This window comes from Poecilia formosa, unplaced genomic scaffold, assembly GCF_000485575.1.
Source record: "Poecilia formosa unplaced genomic scaffold, Poecilia_formosa-5.1.2 Scaffold209, whole genome shotgun sequence".
Classification (NCBI taxonomy): Eukaryota; Metazoa; Chordata; class Actinopteri; order Cyprinodontiformes; family Poeciliidae; genus Poecilia; species Poecilia formosa.
Genome location: NW_006800148.1, coordinates 72,907 through 95,950, shown reverse-complemented (window position 1 = coordinate 95,950; position 23,044 = coordinate 72,907). Strand labels below are relative to the sequence as shown.

At 38.5% G+C, this 23,044-nt stretch overlaps 1 protein-coding gene across 5 annotated transcripts in view; it reads left to right on the top strand.

Annotated features, from left to right (window-relative positions):
- The first annotated feature begins 168 nt into the window (after positions 1 to 168).
- phf21ab (PHD finger protein 21Ab) overlaps positions 169 to 23,044 on the top strand; it is a 28,342-nt gene continuing 5,466 nt past the window's right edge. The window contains exons 1-15 of one of the 5 annotated variants that reach the window (XM_016679381.1): positions 172 to 695; positions 8,052 to 8,091; positions 8,909 to 8,960; positions 9,048 to 9,137; positions 9,221 to 9,253; positions 9,349 to 9,414; positions 12,427 to 12,579; positions 13,477 to 13,707; positions 15,545 to 15,643; positions 17,032 to 17,370; positions 17,964 to 18,143; positions 18,244 to 18,295; positions 18,385 to 18,464; positions 18,750 to 18,810; positions 22,914 to 22,936. In XM_016679381.1, the coding sequence (XP_016534867.1) occupies positions 8,919 to 8,960; positions 9,048 to 9,137; positions 9,221 to 9,253; positions 9,349 to 9,414; positions 12,427 to 12,579; positions 13,477 to 13,707; positions 15,545 to 15,643; positions 17,032 to 17,370; positions 17,964 to 18,143; positions 18,244 to 18,295; positions 18,385 to 18,464; positions 18,750 to 18,810; positions 22,914 to 22,936 (1,449 nt within the window). In that variant the 5' untranslated portion in view covers positions 172 to 695; positions 8,052 to 8,091; positions 8,909 to 8,918. Of the gene's footprint in view, positions 696 to 8,051; positions 8,092 to 8,908; positions 8,961 to 9,047; positions 9,138 to 9,220; positions 9,254 to 9,348; positions 9,415 to 12,426; positions 12,580 to 13,476; positions 13,708 to 15,544; positions 15,644 to 17,031; positions 17,371 to 17,963; positions 18,144 to 18,243; positions 18,296 to 18,384; positions 18,465 to 18,749; positions 18,811 to 22,913; positions 22,937 to 23,044 lie in introns of all 5 variants that reach the window. The other 4 variants (XM_016679382.1, XM_016679380.1, XM_007567468.2 and 1 more) reach the window with 4 other exon arrangements.

The following is a 23,044-nucleotide window of genomic DNA, read 5'->3' as shown; positions in this document are numbered from 1 at the left end:
GGCCTCCAGGATCTTAGTTGTTGGATTTGGTAATCTGTAGATTCTGAGATTAAACNAGTCGCGAACAGCCGAACATGGAGGCTGGGAACGGACGGCCCGCCTGTGAGGAGGAGAACACAACAAGAACACAACTCCATCCTCGGCGTGTGTGTGTGTGTGTGTGTGTGTGCGCGAGAAAGACTTTCTCTCCGTAGAGTTTCACTGAGTTTACATCCGGGTTTTTTCCCTAGGCAATGGGAGTCGCAGCACCGCCGTTCCTTAGGCAAAGTGAAATAAATTCGCCGCACCGACACAAAAAGTAGTCCGCTCACCGAATAGCCTTTCTGTCCGGCTCGGTTTTATGATCGGTCCGTTTTAACGAACTTTGGTGCCGAACTAAGCCGGTATCAAACGCTTCGCGGCGGATTGGGGAGGTTTTTGTGGGCCGCGGTTTAGTTTTTGTGCCCCCTTCCTCCAGCTTGGCGGCGCAGGGATCTGTGTTGTGCTGAGGCTGAGCTGAATGAGATTGAAGAAGAGTTCTTCTTGTTTTGTAGCTTCAGTTTCTCTGTTTTTACTCGTTTTTTTTACTCCAACAGCAGAACAAAGTGCAGTTCTGCGGGCAGGAGGCGGCCTGACTCCCGCTCAGCTGTGGCTCCACCGTGGATCGGCTGCGGGGAGGAAAATATTTAATTAATCTGGAGGAGGACTGCTGCTGAGTAAGTGGGCTTTTTTAAATTTCATAACTTTAATTCAGTCCTGTGTGGAAGTTCAGAAGGCTGAAGGATGAGTCTGATGCTCTGAGCAGGTGTGCGGGCAGGTGTGTGAGCGGCCGCAGGGTGTGTGTTCCGGCTGGCTGTGTGTGTTTAGCTGCGGACCAAGGTTCTGGAGTTCTGGAGGACAAGGGGCCGACAGAACTTAGAGCCACCGACAGACGGCGGCTCTCTGCCAGGGTTTGTTCTGAAAAGATGGCGTCCTTCAGGGTTGCTGCTCATCTTCTCCCTCGGTTTTTTCTCCAGGTCTCCAACGGAGGCTCCTCACGGCTCTTTGCGTGAAGTTATCCGCCTGCTGGCGCCGTTAGCCCGGGCAGCTAGCAGGATAGTTAGCGTTAGCGGCTAACGTTAAAGGTACTGAAGTTAGCCTCTGATTGATAGCTGTTTAGTAAAGGAGTATTCCGTTGTTTTGGGGGAAATCTGGACTAAAGTTTATCAGCTCTTGCTTAAAATTTGCAATACCAAAATTGGTGAAACATGAGCTGAGTAATTCTAGATGATGTGTAACACATGATATGGTTTATGTAACTTACTCTGATTGTTTTGACACAAGTTAGAAAGACAATATAATTCTCTTCTTGGTATCTAAACCGTCTAAAATAGGGCGTGCCTGCAAACTTTGGACAAGTCAGACTTGTTCTATAGTGTTAGTGTTATTTCCTTAAACATTTCAATATGCAAAAGTTTGATTCTATTTATAAAAACACGAGCTGTCCATTTTTAGTCTACCTAAGTTGGGGTTCTACCTGAAAACTGCTCTACTTAAACAATTTAAAAGTGATTTAAGTGATCCAGACTGGGTAAATATTCTTTAAGAAATCAGTTTGTGATTTGTAAAAAAAAGTTTACTCTGTTTGCGAAAACAAAAAAATTAAATACAAAGATTTTTATACTAAAATATATGTTCCTGCTTTAAAAAAAATTAGATTATTAAAACTAATAAAAGTTTACATGTAGTCAATTTACTGATGGTCTTTATTTATTTTGGCTTATTTATTTTTATCAAAGCATAAATGGTTCTTTATGGAACTTTGACAAATAAAACAAGTTTATTTGATCTCAAACTGTGTTTCTAAAGCTATATAAGCATTTAGAATAATAATTTTGCCTTTTTTGGTCAGCTTGAATTTGAGTTTTAGAACTGATCTTGATATAACAAAGTCCAGATGACAAAACAGTGACATTTCTAATTTTCTTTAACTTTAAAAAAATATATATAAAAGTTTCTTCCCATGTGTTAAAGTATTAATTAACGATGCAGAATAATTAATTCCAGGTTTGAACTGAGTAACTGTTTTAGATTTTTACTTCACACTAATCTTAATGTAGTTCAGTATTTCAAAAACAGCGGAATGCTCCTTTACTGGCATCTGTGAATCAGACACCAACTTCAGGCCGCATCCACTTGTTCTCGGTGAACGGTCGGAGCTTTCACACCGACAAAAAAAAAAAAAAAAAAAAGCGACAAAACAACGAAGATCCTGCTGAAATGTCTCCCGGTATCCCTCTGCTGGGAATCTGCCAGGCAGCTCGGAGGGTTTGTTGGTTAGGCCGCGGTCGGTTAGCAGCGGTTTAATGGCTGGTTTCCCCCTGAATCGAAAGAAAAGCGGAGTTTGTAGAGCTGCTCGCAGGATCAACCCTCCATCTTAGCCTCACTTCTTGGTGTTTTCGGGCCTCTGCTGCTGCTGCTGCGGCGGCATGCGGCTTCATGGAAGTTTATATCCCAACAACTTTCCGACCCAATCAGCTTAATTACACCACATCCCGTCCGGGACGCCGAACCTGGTGCTTTCACTTTTATTCCCTCGTCACTGGGAATACTGGAGTGTAATCTGGAGCTGCTGGCGTTTCCAGCAGCTGTTGGGATTTAATTTCAGAGCTCATGAAGCATCATTGCGGGTTTACAATAACAATAAAGACCAATCTTTTCCTGCTTCTATAAAGAAAAGTGATTATTTTTTTATTCTAATCTACTTTTGTTATTGTTTCCCAATATATTCCAGTGGGAATACTGGACTTTTTTCCCATTTTCTCTGTGAGGATTCCCTGGTAGTTTGTTGTATTTTAGTAGTTAAATGTAGTACTGATAATAGGACTTTTGTTTTCCACCAAACGTAAGACAGAAACAATCCTTTTAATATAAATGCATCATTAAATCTATACATTTTAGCTCTCAATTGACATCAATATTTTTATTTATTTAGATTTAACTAGGGAATATAATCTGTTTTTAGAGAACTAATGTGTACAAACTATTTAGACGTACTCTGACAGCAGAAATATTTAAATATTTGGTGTAAACTTAATATATATTCTACTTTAACTCCCCTTTTCAGCTTATAACTAAGTAAAAACTGAAGTATTTTGGGATACTTTCATTGTTTTCCAGTACATCTAACAGAAAATACTAAATTTATTCAGTTTTTTTTTCTGCATGTTTAAAGCATATTTATGTTTGAAAATATTACAAACCTCTGTAGTTTGTTATATTTTATTAGTTTTTAAGCCTTGTATAAGTTATTATAACTTTTCCATCAAGCTCTAGATGTGAAAAAATTAAAAATACTTTAATAAAGTCAAATAAATATTTGGTAAAATCCTCCTGGTTTGAGTTTCAGTTGCGTTAAATCTAAATACTCGACTTTTTTCCAAGAAATTTTTTTTTTAAAAGGTACTTTGTTCCTTTAAAGTACTACTTGCATGGATTTCATTAAATTGTACTTGGAAAAACAGAAGTACTAAAGTATTTTTCTATTTTAAAAAGCTGTACTTGTACTTTCCTGCACTTCAAAGTAAATATATTGATTCAGACCTTGAAACTGTGATTTTTACTATAGATTTTATGAAAGTACCTCATTAAATCACTTTGAAAGTATTTTTATCCTGAGTTAATTTGTAATTTTTTCCTCCAGAATATTTTAGTGAGAAAATTGTAAAGTGTTTTTAAGAAACAAAGTACATTTTATTCTCTTCAAAGTACTACAGTGTATGTAGAGATTAGTTGTTATAGAGCAAAACTTAAGTATTTTTTCCATTTTAAATACAATAAACAATACTTTTACTTACTTTCAGGGTAAAAAACATGCAATTTTTCACATTTAGATTCAGATTGCACCGCATCTGAACTGAAATGAAGTATTTTTATCTGGCAGTACTTTATTATTGCTTCCCAGTACTTTTTACTGGGAGCTCTGGATTTTTTTCTGGTTTCTCTTTGAGCACAAAACAGATTCAGATAAAAAAAATAATACAACTTTATTAGTTTGCTTTATTTTAATAGTTCTCAGTACTAATAAAAGTATCTGTCAGTTGTGTTTCAAACGCAAATACAGTTGGTTTAATTCTGATTTATTTATATTTACAGTTTAATATTGAAGTAACTTTTATTGATGGTAAGTTTTATCAGAGTGTAAGTTGTTAAAGTCCACTGACGTAAACAAATATTTGGCAGTTTAAAGTGTCAAAACAAAGTACTTTAAAGTACTGCTGTGTTTTTGGAAAGTAGTTAATAGGAAGCAGAACTTATTCAACATTTTCATTAAAAAAAGAAAAACAATACTTTTACTTTACTTCTTGTTAGAATAAATGATGTACTTGTGAAACTGAGGTATTTTCATCCTGGATTACTTTATTATTGCTTCCCAGTTTGTTTTACTGGGAATTCTGGTTTTTACGCTGGTTGTTTCTGTGGACGGAAGAAAATTCAGGATTAAAAAATGAAATATTTAGTGATTTATTTTTGCAGAGAGTACTAATAAAGTACACAGCGATATACAGTTATCTGTGTACTTTTGTTTCTTTTAGCACAGTTACTGTTCCAGTTTGTGAAACTAAAGACAGCAGGTTGCATAAAACTGACAGTATTACATTTAAAAGTAAATGTACTACTTTGTACTTCATATATTGAGCAGTTTGATCATCTTGGTTCCATTTTGTTTTTATTTTTCTGTAGTTCATTTTACAGGAAATGTTGAAAGTACTTCAATCTGGCTGATCTGAGTCGGGTTTAAAGTTCTGATAAAAGTATTACTGGATGATTTTCTGCTGCTTTACAATAAAACCACATCCTGCCTACTTTATTTAAATACTCCAGGGCTCAACAGTATACAGTGCACAACTTTAAAATGCTTTTTAATGTTCATTAACAGGTTTTAGAAAGTACCTTGTAGTACTATAGTATAGTAGTTTCTAACTGGAAAAAGAAGCTTAAATCATTTTAAGAATTTTCAACAGATTCTCACGAAGCTTCAGGTATTTTTATCTAATTAAAATAGTTCAGATTGAGAAAGAAATGCCTCTGTGTTGTTATAAAGTATTTTTAAAGTACTGCTGTCAGGTGATGTACTTTCTTTTAACAGCAGTTGATATTCAAATACTGAAGTGACAAAGTTTCTGCGTATTTTTACTTCCCTCCTGCTTGGTTTTACGTTTCACATGCAAATGTTCTAACAGAGTTCTGACGCTGATTGTTGGGGATGTTTTGGGTTTCAGGACGGGAAAGTTCAGTGGAAAAAATGAAGTACAATACTTTGGAAGTGAAAGTATGACAGTTTTCCACATCTGGAGCAACTTGTTGGACTTTCGCCCCGTTTTAATACTTGTACTAGACCTCAGCAAGAATAAAGTATTGCAGAAAGTTTTCTGGTAAAAACTTCCTGGTTCTGGAAGAACTTTAAGGTTTTAGTGTCAGAGCCACTAAAGTTCAGTTCTGTCTCAAAGTTTCACTCTTATTTTTGACTCAACTAAACAAAACTTTATCACTTAAAAAATGTTTTAAGTTTAGCAATGAAAAAAAAAGTATTAAAAATCCAGACAGAATTTCAAAGTATTAAAGTACTTTTATGTCAAGTAATATTCAGTTTAGTATTTTTGTTTGCTTTTGATTTACAGTGATTATTATTTTTTCATTCTTGTGAGGAACTAACAGATGTTTATCTCTAAGTAAAATGTAAATATTTTACTGTTTTCACCAGGAATAAGAAGTGTTTTATTTCTTTACAACAGTGTTTAAAAACCTAGTTAATTTTATTCATAAAGCACAGTAAAAAAAAACAAAACAAAACCGAGACAATAATAATAATAATAATAATAATAATAATAATAAAATAAAAACATTAAAAGAATAATATGATGCCTTTAAAAAAACGACATGGCTGTAAAAGCAGCTAGAAAGTACTTTTCACTTTCAAACTTACTGCTGTCTCTGTATTAGTTGTATTTTTGGTATTTAAAACAATAATCTGATTTGACTTGACCGTTTCAGAGCCAGAACCGACTTTATTCGCACATTTCTGCACAGAAACAAAGAATGTTTTCTGTCAGTTAAGACATCTTTAATATAAAGACAACTATGAGGGGAAATGAAAGTACATATTTTTAAAAGTACATGGAGCATTTTTACAAAAGAGGAAGATGAGGTTGAATTAGTCCAAATATGCAAACTGTTGATCTAAATGATTTGTGTCCAGGATGTGTGGGGTCTGAGAGATTGTACTTCTAGCTGAAAGTAAAGAATAAATTCACTATAATATATATTTGATTCACACGTTTAAAATTCTTTTTACTATTTTTTTTCTTTTCTAACCAAATCTAAATAAACTTTTAAATCAAAATGTACATATAAAAACGTCAGATGCAACACAAAGTAATCAGTTTCCTTCTGTTGTCATGGTAACTAGGACCACATCTGCTCATTGACTTAAACTTTAAAAACACATCTTTTTTTTTTAAACTCAACTAAAAATGGGAAACGTTTTTTTAAATTTTTTTAATAACTGAGAATATTTTTTTTTCCAGTTTTCTTTAATAAAGTCCAGAATAATAATCAAAACTGGAAGGAAAACATAAGAAAAATAAATAAAAATTTTGGGTGTACAATGCTGTTCCCACAATAAAATCTGATTAATTAAAATAGTTCATACTTAGTTTATTGTTGAGCAGGTAAAAAAAAAAAATCAACATTTTTTGTTATTTTAGTTTTTAAAAATTATATTTTTGAAAGTTTGGACATGCCTTTTTCTAGAGGGTCTCTGCTGCACCGTAAAGTCTAGAAAACAATAAAAATGTTTAAAGTGATGTAAGGATAGAAAACATAACTGGACTGTGCTCCTGTTGCTCTGATGTTGGTTTAATCTGCCAGATTAGATTATGAGTTCAACATGTTGGCCTCCAGGATCTTAGTTGTTGGATTTGGTAATCTGTAGATTCTGAGATTAAACACCTCATATGTTGATGTGTTTGGAGAAAATGGGAAAAATTAACTTTTTTTCTAAAGGTTGAAGCTGCTTGAATGAGAAACAAACTGGAAAATTATAAAGTTTTAAAAATATTATCTTTTTTTAAAGAATCGTTTTAGCAGATTTGAACCAGCAACCTACTCAGCATCTCCTGGTTAGTTTTAGATAAACTTTATCTCTGGATTGTCTTGTTTTGTTTTTTTTAATTAACTTTAATTATTTTTATTTTTTATGATTTACTGTTTTTTTTAACTGTTTATGAAGTTTTTTTTTCTAGTTTTTCTAAAGAAAATCTTGATTTTCAGAGGAATATTTATTATTAATAAACAGTTTAAAGCGGTTTTCTGTTTCTGCAGTGTTGCACTTTCTCTGAAGCGTTCCTGCAGTATTTCTCTGGTTAGAAAATGTTTGTACAAATAGTTATTTTCAGCTACATGAGGCTTAAAATAAAGACTGAGTCAGATTTATCTGCCTTTAAATGAGAAAAAGAAGTCGCAGAGTTCAAACAGGTAATAAAATCTGAGCTGATTTTTTTATTTCTTTGCTTGTTTTAACTCTAACTTTTCTCTCTTTTTGTGACTGTGTAATAAAAATAAGCGGGTTTGTTTAGGTTTTACTTCCAGCTGTAAATCTGTCAGATTTTCTCCAGAATAATTTATTTTCCTGCTGATGGATGAGTTTCGTTTCAGACCTTCAGAGGATTTTGACATTTCTTTCTGTAAATGAAACTCATTTTATCTAACCTGTAAGCAGCCAGCAGGGGGCGCTGTGTAAAATCATTATTAGACCATTAGATGAAACAGGAAGATTTCTAGTTAAATATAATGAAATTTTAACCCGATTATGAGTTATAACTGATTAATTTCATGTTTGTAGTAATAATTAAAGATCTTAAAAGATTAATATCTTTAGATTAGTTGCAAACACATGGAGCCTAATGTCTTTTTTGTGATTTTTTTTTGAAAGACATTTCTTTATTCTCTTTTAATGGAAAACTGTTGATTTGTTGTCCTTTATAAAAGTGCAGACTGATTTTGTGATGGAGTGCGTTTGATGTGTTTTCCAGGGCAGCACAGAGGGGTGGAGTCCAGTCCCACAGCCAGGTGGTGAGTCCTGTTTAATAAAAACAACAATGCTTAAAGTCTTAATTCAAACACTGTACATTTTTATTTTTTTGTTGAGTTCATTCAGCTATAACTTTTAGAGGGACTTTTCATCATCCTGTCAAAAAAAAAAAAAAGCTCCTAAACTCAAAGGAAAGTAAATAAACTGGATATTTTGGTTGTTTATTACCATGAACATCTCAAATGTAACATATTTTAGTTCCAATAAAAATTTTTTAAAGCAGTACAGATGATTTATCTGAATGGGAAATTATCTGTGCTGTCTTTTAAAAACAGGACTTTCAGATGTGGAGGGAGTTTTATGTTTTATATTTGTTACTTTGTCTTCCACTGGACTGAAACAGAGAAAAATCAGCCAAAAGTAAAAGAAAGATCTTCAGAAAGCGTTTAGAACCGCTGATGTAAATGAAAACCTGCAGCATCAGGACCTAAAAATGGTTTCAGATGATGTCAGCAGGGTGTGGTCTCCGTGGTGTGTTCGAGTGCTGTGGGTTTTCTCTGCCTCTGACATCAGGAGCCACAGTTCTAGTGGTGTTTTTCACTTTCTTTTCTAAAAAAGAGCTTACAGAGAACTGATCATCCAGTTTTTGGTAAAAGGAGAAAAACTGTAAATAATTCAAATGGAAATTATTGACATTGTTTTAATTTATCATTTTATTAACTGATTTATTTCTTATTGTGACCAGCCTGTTCAAAAACCAATAATCAGATTAATAAAATCGATTTATCACCCAGTATTAATTCCTAATAAATCCGAAATCGGTCCCAGAGTTTAATACTTTTCCTTTTATACTTTCAGCGGCACTTTAATGCTTCAGTTGGATGGTTTTCCTACTGGAGAAGGTGTTCAGGTAAAAACGCCGCGCCTCTTTGACCGCTCAGACAGGAAGCTGTCATCGGCAGACAGGAAGTGGTAACCGGGCGGGTTTGTGTTCCAGGCTGATCGATCGGCTGGCAGACTGACTGGATCCATGATGGAACTACAGACGCTACAGGAGGCTCTGAAGGTGGAGATCCAGATCCATCAGGTGAGTCTCCGGGTCCAACACCCGCAGGATGCCGCTGCCACCACCATGTGTTGCTGTGACCCCTTATTTTTCTCCTTCTGCAGAAACTGGTGGCTCAAATGAAGCAGGACCCGCAGGTAAAACCCAGCAGGTCTCTCTGTGGGTCCAGTCCGGTCCGGGATCCTGTCCGGTCCGGTTCTGCTCAGCCTGACCCGCTTTGTTTTTGTTTCAGAACGCAGATCTGAAGAAGCAACTCCACGAACTCCAGGCAAAGATCACAGCACTCAGCGAGAAGCAGGTGAGTCCACAGGTAGACCAGCTCACCTGGAGGTCAGGGGTCACGGCGGGTCAACCTGCTGGTTACCTGGGCAATACGGACCAGTTCTACTGCTGCCTGGACCAGTTCTGCTTATACAGATATTTGTACCCTTCTTTCTTTTTCTATCAATCCTTCCTTCCTTTCTCTGAATCCTTCCTGCATTCCTTTTTTCCAACCTTCTTTCCTTTCTTGCTTGCATCCTTCCTTTCTTTTGAGGTTTTCATTGCATCTTTCATCCTTCCTTCTTTGTGTCTCTCCTCCCTTTCTTCTTTGCATCATTCCTTTCTTCCCTCCTTCCTTGTTTTCTTTCTTCCTTCTTTGAATCCTTCCTTTCTACTTCCTTGCTTCCTTCTTTCCTCTCCTCCTTCCTTGTCGATACCAGTGATCTGGTAACTTTAACTGAATTAAACTCTGTGACAGGATGATGTTGATCTTCATAACATACCGAGACGTTGGGACCTCCTCTGAGTTCTGCTGACCCCTGACCTCTGTGACCTTTATGACCTCTCCGTGGACGTTTAGTTTGGCCTCAGGACAAACCAGAGATTCTTGACCCGTTCTGATGTGTGACTTGGAGCTGATGATCTCAATGTTCTCCTGGTTTCATTCTGCAGATGGGAACCTCAGACTTTTATTCTGAAAATAATCAAGAAGTCTAAAGCCTGATTTCCTCAGTTTTAAAGGAGAAATTCATATTGTTTGGATTTTATATGAAGTGATTTTTATTTTTAGTCTTTTTCTCTCTTTCTGGCTGACATTTCAGTTTATCTGCAGGTTAACAGATTTTCTATGCTTTTTTTTGGCTTAATTATTATGTTAATGCTGTTTTTGTATTTCTTTTAATCCTCTTTATGGCTGATTGTGGCTTTGCCGTAATTTCTTTGCAGTTTCTTTTTGTTCTTGGGTGTGTGTTTCTTTATGATGATGTGAGTAATAATGTAAATGAGCTGCAGGAGTTGTCGTTTCAGATTGATTTTTCTTTAAAAACTGGAGGGTTTTTTTAGTTGAGCTTCAGGATCTTCTGAAGACTTGATGCTGAAGCGTCTTTGTTGTTGGTTGCAGATCTATTTTTATCATCTTTCTGAGCGTTTCTATTTCTGTCCGCTCCCTGCAGGTTGGATTTTTTTATTTGTTGTGCTGTGATGAGTGTGGACTCTGAGGTGAAATGCACAGATCAGACGGTTCCCATCATACAGGATGGAGACGCTGGATTGTGAAAAGCTGCTTTAATCTGAAGTTTTATTTCATATCTGTGGGTCAAACCTCCCATTCGTCTTAATTATGCTTCTCTAATGAAGCTGAAACCTCAGCAGGGTTTGTACAGGTGCTGGAAATCCTTGAATATTCTTGAATTTTAATTAGTTTAAGGTTTGGAAGATGCTTGATATTCAAACTGTACAATTTTGCAATAAAGTGCAATGTAACGTTTGATTAAATGTTATGTACAGTTGAAACTAGATATTTAAATATAATAAAAATACACATGTACATTTTTCTCATATTTAGTCTAAAGTTAAAACAGACTAAATATTTCTTGTTTTAGGTCAGTTAGTTACAAAAATTATTTGTATTTGCTAAATACCAGAAAACTTGGTGATATTTTTTATTTTATCTCTGCTGTAAATTGTAAAATACACTCACAAGACATTAAAACAGCAAAAAAAATTATAAAATAGTAAAATTGGTAACTTTATTACTTTATGCTCATTATTTTGACACTATTGTTTCTGTAATCTCAATTCAAAGCCCAAAAAATATAAGCTGTCAAACAAGATGACGGCCTTGAGCGCCCTGACATCACGCTGTACTAAGTAAGGAGTGCATTAGTGGGAAAAAAGTCCCAATTTTACAAAAATGAATTCTTCAAAAACCAAAAATTTAATTAACTGATCAAATCAATTTATCACCTTAACTTAAATCTGGTGTTTCTGGTTTAAACTACCGTTTTAAGTCACCACATTTCCTGGTTTTGTCTGTTTTTCTGTCCAAGTCGGTCTTTGTGTTGAACTCCTCCTCTGATTGGTTGGAGTTCATTCATTCACTTCCTGGTTTGAACCAGGAAGTGAATGAATGGTCACTCTGAAAGTGTGATCTGCAGGTCAGCCTTGGACTCTCTGCTGTTTCTTTCTCTCAGTCGGTCTTCGATCTGCCGTCGCTGCGTTTGCCTCATGCTGTTGCCGAGCAACAGATGGGCCTCTTCCTCAGCTTCCTGTTTCCATGTGACCTTCTGATTCTGAGCTGCTGTCTTGCTAACTTGGATTCTTCTTCTGATGTTTGCTTTCTTCCATACCTAGTTCTCTTTCAGGGAATATAAGGAGACATTTGGCATTCCTGCAGTCTGGAATAATCCAGAATCTGATTTCTGTAGTTTTTTATGAGCTGGAGAAATGTGGAAGAAGAAATTATGGATTAGAAATAAATTTTTGTCAGACTTTATTCCTGTTCCCACTGTCTAGAACTTCTTTTCTTACCGACTTCCTTTCTTGTAATATTCCTTTCCTCCTTTCTTTTACCCATCCTTCCTTTTCTTCTTTGTGTTTTTCAACACCTTCCTCCTTATAATGTTCCTTCCCTCCTCTTCCTTCTTTCTTTGTATCCTTATTTTATTCTTTCCTTGTACTTGTTGTTTCTTGTCTTCTTCATGAATTTATGTCATAATATAAAAGAAGAAGATCATTTAACACTTAACAGAAATATTGATAATCAGTAGACTGATTGAATGTTTTCAGTTTGGACTGAAAAGAGCCTTCTGGTTCTGGAACTGAGGAGTTCTGGTCCAGGTTGGGTTTAACACAAGCCCAGTTCCTGTTGCTGCTCATCATGGTTCCTTCCTGATGGACTGAATGCGTCTCTGACTGATTCTGTGTGTTTGTATAAAAGTAACAAACTATAATAAATAAAAGTGTTTGCAGAGGGTTGGTTTGATCATGTGGACATTTCAGAGGTGAATAAAGGAGAAAACAGATTTTTATTTGTTTTGTTTGTGTTCAGAAAAAGGTGGTGGAGCAGCTGAGGAAGGAGCTGCTGGTGAAGCAGGAACCAGAGGCCAAACTGCAGCTGCAGGTTCAAACTGCTCCAGTAGGGGGCGACCTGAAGCCGACCAACCTGCTGCAGAGCCAGCAGATACCTGGAGGACTGCAGCAGGTGGGTGACCTCTCTGCTCTGATTCAATTCAGTTTGATAATATTTTATTGATTATAAAGATGCAGTGTGTAACTTTTGTATAAAAAATATCTCTTTTATATAATTGTTAAAACTGTCACCATGTCATGACAATCGAATCTCTGAAAAGACTGATTCACCACAACAACCAATCACAGCCAAGAAGAGGGTCTTTGTGCTGTCAATTAACCTTATACTCGCTGCTCAATGTGCTAATGGTCAAAACACAATTTACAGTTACAGGAAAACTGTTTATCCGCTGCCATCGGTGGCCATGCTAACTAGCCTTAGCATCACAACAGGCTCTGGTATGGCGCTAAATTGGGGTCATAAATTTTGTTCAAAAAAATTTAAAACTTTGGGCTTGAAAAATTATTTTGAAATTATAAAAAGCTTGAAACCAAAAATAAAGTTTTGAAACGGAAAAACAATTTCAAAACTGCTCTTCAAATTCAAGGTTTTTATTTATTTATTTATTTATTTATTTATTTATTTTTTCATTTTCAAATTTATTTATTTTCTTTTGGGGACAAACTTTATGGCAGTAATTTAGCTCCATAGTATGCTAGCTGCAGAGAGCAAGGGAAGAAGCGAGATGGTAGATGAGCAGTGACGCACATGATTGACAGCACTAAGACCCACCCCCTGGCTCTGATTGGTTGTTTCTTGTTAGCACTGGGAGAATCAGAAGAGCTCAATTTTTTTCGCAGATTATCTGTCTCATACTGTCGCAACGTGGTGACAGTTTCAACAAATATGTACAAAATATTTTTTTTTCAAAAGTTACATACTGCAGCTTTAAATGTTTTAACTCTTATTAATTCTTCAGATTTAATCCCGTTGTTGTCCGAGTTAATCCGGGTGAATTTCTCTGAACAGACGCTGACGGTCACGCCGGTCCTCACCGCCAAGACCCTGTTGCTCAAAGCCGCCGCCACGCCCGCCCTGCCCGGCGCCATCCTGTCGCAGCGTCCGCCCACCGTCGCTATGGTAACCACAGCCATCACCAAGCCCGACTCGCAGAGCGTCCCCATCAACCTGCAGGTGGCCAGCCGGCTGACCAATCAGAGCTCGGAGCCCGTGCGGCTGGTGTCCAAGAATGCCGTGGTGGTGAGTACGTCCCGCCGTGGCTCCAGGGCCAGTTTGTGAGCGCCGGGTGAGACGCTCCCGGACCTCAGATAGGCTCGCCACGTCTGGAGTGAGTTCTGCCAGGCTGTGGTATGAGTGGTGGCTGTTCAGCTGCTGCCAGATGGAGTCCATGAGGCGCAGAAATTAGACGGTTTATTTCTGATCTGCTCACCATTTGCTGTTTGTCACAAAGGAATCCATTTTCCCCAACTCTGCAGCAGCTTTCCTTAAACCTACCCTCTGAAGTGAGTTTCCACCAACAGGCCCCCATAGATCGCACAAAACGTTAATGTAGATATACATCAACCTCAACCAACCTCATGTACTCACTGCTAAATGTGCTAACGGCACAGAAACAACTTAGTTACAGGAAAAAAGAAAGCGTTTATCAGCTGTCGTCAGTGGCTATGCTAACTAGCCTCAGCATTCACAAGAAGCTAGTCTGAAAAGTGTGGTGTGCATTTAAATTTAGGCTTGTCATATTAACAAATTTGTGGCCCTTAAAGTGATTTTATTTGCCACCTGACATTAAGTCAAGATGGTAAAAATTTGGCCAATGAGTAGAAAACTAATGATTCATAAAATTAGAAATTGTTTAGGCTTTATGATGGTATACAGATTTAATTTTAAAAACAATTATTGTTGAGGAGGAGTCCTTCTTGTGTTTTGGATCTTTAATAGTATGCAAGTTTCATTTAAAAAATGTAGAGTTAGACAAAAATAAAATCTCAAACTAATTTTTGCATTTTTAATTTGATAAATTTTGTAACCCATCAGTAGTTTAAACTTCCCAGTCTTGGACCCCAAGGCAAAAACTTTGGACACCACTTATTTAGATTAGATATTAAATATATTCATACAATGGCCCAGTCTAAGTTCAGAACTAAATCCACCTGAGAATCTATGGACATCAAAGTCCAGATTTTCTCTAAGTACAAGAACAATTTTGCAAAGAAGAATGAAGAGAAAATTGTTTCCCAAAGCTTGGGTGGTTGAATGTACAAATGCATGCTACACTTTGCAGATTTTGATGTCTCCTTTTCTTTTAAAGGAGCAGTATTGCGTGAAATTTACTTTTTTAAAGCTTTAAATCATGTTTATAATAGTATTCCCTCATCAAAAACATACCTAGAGTGTTGCTTTGAATGTTTCATGTTTGAGAAATCCTATAATCTCCATAGCAATCATACAGCTATGCTAAATGCCTGGTTGGACGTAGCCCCGCCTTCAAGGCACTGCTCCTCCTTAAAGCTGCAGTTCCCAAGTTTCTACCTCTCTGAGCAGCCTTCCATACTCCTTCAGACTAGCCAGCAGCAATTAGCAAACACCTGGTGGATCTGCTGAGCTCATAGGAGCTGCCTCTCAGTGAGACGCTGGTAAAAAAGTTAAAGGATTAATAGAAGAGCAATGTTGTGATGACTTCCTGAAGAGCACGACATCTTAAAGAGACAGAGGCCCAATTTCAACGCATTAAATTATGATATATAGAGGATTTTTAGAACATTTTTTTAACAACTGAAGTTAACGTAGTTACTTGATTGTTCTTTAAAATGGCACTATGTGCCTGGAAAACACATGGTACTGCCCCTTTAACTAAACTAATTTGTGGTGGTCTGCCATATAAAGCTCTAAAGAAACGCAGAGTTTTGGCTTTGTGTAACAAACGAAGCTAAACCGATGTCGGTGCGGATGCATCTCAGAGGAGAGTCGTGTTGTGACGGCAGCAGTCGGTTGGTCGGTTTGTCGGTCGGGTTGATCAGCTCACAGCTGTGGGGGTGTCAGACCCACAGACACACATTCTGCTGTGGTTTTGTCTCAGCTGCAGGCCACCACCACCTCCTCCTCCGCCCAGCCAATCAGAGTTCCTCAGTTTGTCCCTCCTCCTAGACTGACGCCTCGGCCCACCTTTCAGCCACAGGTGCGTCCCAGAAGCCCCGCCTCCACAACCTGACCTCCCCCCACCCCTCTCCCCTCAGACCAGTGTGTGTGGCCCTACCTGAGGTGATGTGCTCACTCTCCAGCAGAGGGCAGCAAAGCAAACTCTCCTGCCTTGCTCCGTGGCACTAAAACTTCGTTTCTCTGTGCCGCCTCATCCCTTTTCCTCGTGTTGTGCTTCTTTTTTGTTTTTTTTCCGACTGACCCGTGAGCAGGTGGTTGTGGAGGGGTCGTGACCCCCTCTGACTCTGTGTGCGTGTGTGTGTGTTGACCTTATCGTGGTGACGGTTTGTTCTCCTGCAGCTTCTTGGTATTTTTTTCAGTTTCTGGCTGTTTGTTTGTGTGTGTTTTGATTTATTTATTTTTTTAATTAATCCTGGAAGTTGAAGCGGAAATGTTGGCAAATGTTTGAGCTGAGTAACGCCTCAGGGAGCCGCCGCGCCCCCTGGTGTCTGTAGTATGAACTGCACCAGACACTGCAGAGACCAGGAGGCGACAAAGTGGTAGAAATGAGCAGCACAACCTGGTTGTAGTGATCAGCCTAGAGCTGGGCGATGTGGATTAAAAATTTACTCGTTGCTCAATCACTTCAAAGCTTTGCTATTAATAATTTGATACTGATTTGTTAGAAGGTAAAGTATTTCCTGTATGTGAAACTGGTAGCATAAAACATAACTTCATAATATTCCTTATATTAATAATTTTTTTTTGCCTGTTGGAGTTCTCATAAAATTATAACTTTTATTCTTCTAATATGACCACTGCACTCTGGCAACATTATGACTTTATTCTCAGAATTAAATATCTTAGCCTGACCTTTATATTCTATGATAGAGTTGACCTAAATTCAAAGTCCAAATAAGTAGAAGATGTAAAACATGAAACAAGATGGCCGCCATGGGTGCGCTGACATCACTCTGAACTTTTGAAACCCAAGGGATTCATTGTTAAAAAAAAATCCCAATTTTTAAAAAAATGTAATCTCCAAAAATCAAAAATTGATTTGTTGCCCAGCCCTAGATCAGCCTACAATGAGTCTTGCACATTTCTGTTGCCATGGTGATATGATACCTGCCCAGCTGAAGACGTGAAGGAAACGCAACTGAAAATATCAGACAGCACAAAATGGAGCTTTAACGCTGACAAAGAGGATGATTAGATCAGAACAGGTTGAATATCCGACAGTGGAGAACAGGAATACTCAGGAATATTTACAAATACTTGGGAATATTTGGGAATACTCGGCATCCTGGAAGCCTGTGGAAGTTGGTTTCAGGAGCACCAGTCAGCCTGAAGATCTCCGAGTCGTTACCCAGCCATGTCTGATTTCCACAGGTGCCGTTTCCTGATTGGTTGTTTGTTCGTCAACAGGTCAGGCCGAGGCTGGCCACACCCACCAACGTCCCCATCGCCCCGGCCCCTCCCCCGCCCATGATGGCGGCCCCCCAGCTGCTGCAGAGGCCCGTCATGCTGGCCACCAAGCTGGCGACCTCGGCTGCGCCCATCCACCAGGTCCGCATTGTGAACGGGCAGCCGTGCGGCAAGACGGGCGCCACCCCGCTGACCGGCATCGTCATCACCACGCCTGTCACTGCCACGCCTACGCGGCTTGCAAGCCCCGCCCAGGCGCTGACTAATCCCGCCCCTCTCCCCGTTCCCCCGCCTCCAGCTCCGCCCATCCAGATCAGCAGCCTGATCTCTGAACCCAAGGTAAGAGTCCATGGTGGCTATCAGAGTGCTACTTTCCAGTAGCTGCGTCTCCATTACAAACCTGCACAAAACTTTAATATTTCACTAATCTGGAAAAAACACAATTTCAAAATTCTAATTTCACAAGAGTAATTTGTTGGACAGCTACTTTTACTTGACTAAAAATATGTTGAAGTAATGCTACTCTTGAGTGCAATTTTTGGGTACTCTGCTCACCTCTGGGTATGAGCAGCGCTACAGAGGGTGATTAGCAGCTCTAAGTCCCTCCCTCTGGCTCTGATTGGCTGCTTCCAGTTTGCAGCTTGTTTTTTCAGACCATCTCAAATCAAACTGTCAACACACTGACAGTTTCAACAAATATGTAAAAAAAATATTTGGTTATAAAAAGATACACACTCCAACTTTAAGCAGATTTATTTTCATAATTCCAATTTGGACAGTTGTATGTTGTATGGAAACGCAGCCATTGGTGCAGTCTGGGTGCTATTTGCATATCTGTAAACTACACGAACAGTCTGGATTTTATGTCAAGCACCATGTGAGTTCTTCCAGTCCAGGGTAATTTCTCATGGGTCCTGGTTATCCTCCTGCAGCTCTTCATCTCTCCAAACCTTAACCTGCTGTCGTCACCTTCCTCCTCCTCCTCCTCATCCTCCTCTCAGCAGACTGTTAAACTGGAAGCAGCAGAACAGAAAGCCGCGGTCAGCCTGCCGTCCTCCTCCACTCCGCCGCTCTCTCCACCTCCTCGACCCAAAAAGGAGGAGAACCCCGAGGTGAGACCAGCAGAACTCATCATATTGAACGTTTTCTCTTGGTTTATCCAAATTTGAACTCCTTCATGTGTTGCTGATAAAACCGCTCTTCCTCCTTCAGAAACTGGCCTTCATGGTGTCTCTGGGCCTCGTCACACACGACCACCTGGAAGGTGAGCGGCGCTCCGGGCGGCTGCTGGTCCAAAAGCCGCTGGAAAACAAACGTTTTCGGCTTTGAAACTTCTGCTTTCTGTCCTCTCAGAGATCCAGAGCAAACGGCAGGAGAGGAAGAGGAGAACGACGGCCAACCCGGTGTACAGCGGAGCCGTTTTCGAGCCCGAGGTATCGTCGATTTGAGCACACAGGTTTATTTTAATCAGACCTGTTATCAATCCCTCCTGGATGCTGATGTTTTTTATGACTGCTACAATCTAACATGACTGATTTTGCTGCACCTTGCACATTTGCACATTTACATAGTTCACTATAGGTGAACTATGTATATTAATGATAACTTTTGTTCCTTCTGGGTTAACCTGCAAATTTTCATTTTAGTTTGGACGCTAAACCTGGAAGTCATAACAAATAAAATCTGCTGTTGATCCAGTTGTTCTGTTTTTGTTTCAGAGGAAAAAGAGTGCAGTGAGTTACCTGAACAGCCCTCTGCACCAGGGGACCAGGAAGAGAGGTCTGTATGAAACTCAGAGACCGACTCCCCGTCCAAACCAGTTCCAATCTGTAGAGACTAGATTTATTAACACGCTGTGCAACTCCTCCTCCTTTCCTCTACTGCTTCCTGTCGCTTCCGTCAGGCAGATTTCTGCTCGTTTGTCAGAGCGCTTCCATGAACAACCTCAGCGAAGTCGGACTTTGGTCTCCTTGTGTGTCTGCGGCTTTAAACGACGTTCAGTTGAATCCAAACATGTTCACATACGTGTTCATTGAGGCGTGCAGTCGGATGCACACATTAATAATCAGGGAGAGAACTGAGAGCTTAGAAAGTATCCTTGTAATAAAAACAAATACACAATCATCTGGAATCAGAACTTCAAAGCTCATTTTTCAAATTTTGGTTAAAAATCTGAACGTGATAGAAGATGTAGGTGTGGTAACATCCTCAGCCTGCTGTCCACAAATTTATAAAACCACTTTGATCAGGTGGTTCAATAGAATAGTTAAAACAATATTGAACAGTACTCTAATACTGTTCAATAGGTGCAAGCAAGCTAATCAAAAACAGCCATTTGGTCTATAATGTTTTATTGGGTAACGCTAATTAAAAAGTTAGTTGTGCTAACCCTAAATCACTAATCATAAACATTAGTTCTGCGCTATACCAACACGGTACTTAGCCGAAGCTAACGCTAAAGTGCTTAGGAAATGGAACTGTTGGGTAAAATTTTTATCCCACTTCAAAATAAGAGCGTAAATATTAATGTCTAATTACTTAAGTTGATAACCAAAGCTTTAACTCTTTAGCACATGTTGAATTAAGTGAGTTAGGGTTTAAATGGAAAATGGTTTAAATGAAGTTAGGGTATAAATGGAAAAGGTTTGTGTATGCTAACCGATTTCAAACTTAGCAAAAACGCGAAAGCAAAATCAAAGAATTTAGCTACGATATTAGCGGAAATGTGCCTACCATTTCCAAACCGAAAACCATTGGTTCTCGGTTTGGAACGTCTCAAGCTCTTCACTAATTGGATGGGAGGAAATCTGAGGGTAGCTGCACGTCACTAGGGTATTTTACTAACACCTAATGGCACTACACTTTATAAATACCAAGTGGAGTACAAATTAAGTCCAAAAGGTCTTTCCATAAGAAGCTCCTCCCTTCCTTCGGTCTCCCAGCAACCAGCACAGCTGAGCTATGGTGCTGGGGGACTAATGGTTCCTGCTTGAGTGGCTCGCTGTGGTGGGTTCAGACTGGTTTCTGGAGCTCTTTGATAAACATCCATAAATCCAGTTTAACCTTTTAACAGAAATGCATCCTGGGATCTGAAGGCAGTACTAATGTCTAATCTAATTTCAATAATAATGGGAAAAAGGTGTTTGTTTCTGAGAGTCATGCTGATGTGTTCCAGCTGTAACACGACTAACAGGCAGCTGCTGGTGTAACATCTCACTGGTCTTCGACTGGGGGACTATACTGGTTTAACAGAAAGCATTTTAAACCTAAAAAACAGATGAATGTTGTCGTTTTAACTCGGAGCTAGAGGCTAACGCACCTTTAAATGGATCTCGGGTCCCATTTGTGCCCTCAGAACGTCAGCTTCACCTACAGCTGAGGTTCTGACCCGCTTGGTGTGGAGGTGAGGCGACGGTCAGACTCTCCTGGTTTCATTTACTTCACTTCCTGTTTGTCTTTTAACTTCCAGCCTTGTTAAGTCTCCACTGTCATTGGTTCACGGCCTGATAATAGATGTCGCTATTTATTAGCCAGTCAAGGCAGGTTCAGTGACGGGTTAATGAAATCTGAAGCTGGGTGTACACCGCGCCATATTTTCAGTCATATTCAGCTCACAGGGTTCAATAATTCACATGTTCTCACACTGCATCTGCATTCCCAACACGTTGTAGCCTTGAATACGGAACCATGAAGAATAGAAGAAGAGAATACAAAACAAAAGCATTCTTTTTTGGCAATCTTTTATTTTTTTAACTGTTCAGAACTGTCATATTTGTCTGTACAAATATGAGTTTGTACATTTGAATATACAAACTCATATTTTGTACATTTTTTGTACTTCCATTTGCATCTCTACTGCTTGTAGAAGCAAACCAAGCACTTTTTTTTTTTAATCGTTTTTGGCAAAAGTTAATAGTTTGGCAAATGACCCATTTTAAAAACTTCCAGATAAGTCACATTCAAGGGGCACAGAGTAGTTGCCTAGCAACCCTAACCAAGTCCAGCCCCGTTACCTAGCAACCGAAATGGAACGCCAGCACTTGTGGTCAACTAGTTTCACCGCTATATAATGGCTGCTGGAAAAGATGAGTTCTGTTTAGGTAATTTTTGAATTATGGTGTTCTGGCAGTAGTGAGGCCTGTGAAACTGAACCAAAAAAAATGTGATTATGGTCCAGATTAGTTTGATTTTTAACTTGATTTTAGAGCTTGTTTGCTTTGAAACAAGTGTAACAAACAAGTAAAAACAAAAGAATCCTGCAGTGGGGGACAAATGCTTATTAACAGATCTGACTGTAACCTTACAGTGAGTTCTGGTTCTATTCTAGACTATAGCCAGACCCAGTCTGATTAACAGAGGGGCATTTATCATGAGAATTTTGATTTATTTTTGTAATGATAAATTTCATTTATTGGTGGTGAATAAATAAAAACCAAAGTGACAGTATGACCAGAAATGTTATTTTTGCTATTTTCTGCACTGTTTCTCAAGAACATCAATAAATATCAGTAAATTCAAAAATGTTATTAAATGCAGTTACTGTGAGCCGTTTAGTGATATAATCAGAGTTTTTTATGCGGCTGATGTCCTAAAGAAGCGTATTGCAAATGGAAATGTTTTTCAAGAGCAGTATTTGTGTTTGTGTGGCTACGATGCCACACAGTTATATTTACCTAAAAAAAACAGAACTGTTAAATTCTTTTTAATAGAATTATAGTTCTTTTTAAAAAAAGAACTGTCAAGTACTTTATTAGGTAAATGTATGACTGTATCACAATAGTACCAAAATTATTGTGATAAAACTTGAAGTATATATCACCGACCCCTAGTTCAGACTAGAGACACACTGATCTGATATAGGTATCGGCAGTGGTGCAACTACACATTATTTTCCCTCCAGGGAAGGAAAGTCAGGGTGAAGGAGCGACGCTGACCAACCCCCCCCCGAGGCGATGATACGTGAAGTGTAAAAATCGCTACATTTACCTCGTTATGTGCGAGAGGTGAAGGAGCGTGAGGCGCGCTGAGTGTATGGGAAAACATAATCGGCGCGTCGCCCCCTCCAGACAGGGTTTTGGCGCCCCCTCTGGTGCTGCGCCCCTATGCGTTGCATGCGCTGCATACCCACTTTTTGCGCCTCTGGGTATCGGTATCGGACGTTATTAAACAAAATCCGGTATTGGTGACAATGTGTATATAAGTGAAGATCTATTTAGTCTAATTCTATGCTTTGTGCTCTGAGTGACGTCATGCTATATTATTTATTTTACATTTTATTTAGAATTATTAATAATTGCACTTTCTAAACCATTTGACAAAAGGTGTGTCGTACTTTATTTTTACGTTTGACCAGATAGTTGACCTATTGTTTTAGTACGTTTCAGTTTCTTTATTTATTTTACTTTGGCTGTTTTTCTCCTAATTGCTCGGACTAAACAAATTAAATATGTAGTTTTTACATGTTTGACCAAGCTTGTGATTGTATTGGTGTATTTAAGTTTGGTGTACTGATGGTTATCAAATAAATTTGTAACTTAGTACATTTATGCCTGTTTTTTGTTTTTAATCATTTTGAGTTAATTCAGCGCTGTTTTTTTTTTTATATATATCGATGTGGCTTTGGCTGATGCTAAACCTCAGATATCGGTATTGGAAGTGAAAAAAGTGGATCGGTGCCATGAAACGGTTGGATTTTGGTCGCATTTTCCTGCAGTTTGAACGTAGCTGAAGTTAAAGACAAATAGGGCGTGAGTTTGGTTGGGAGGTGTTACCTGAGCAGGTGTGTTGGCCTGTCTGTAGCCTGCATGGAGCTGGTGTCGTTCACTAACACTGCTGTCTGTGCTTCTGACTCCTCTTCCTCACTGCTCCCTGATTCATGCTAGCCAACGAAGACTCCCTTTCCAAGGTATGTCATACAGACGCTCTGTTTTTTTTGTCTTCTCCCCCCTCTCCATCTTTTTTTTTTTTTTTTTTTTTTTTTTTTTTTTTTTTTTTTTTTTTTTTTTTTTTTTTT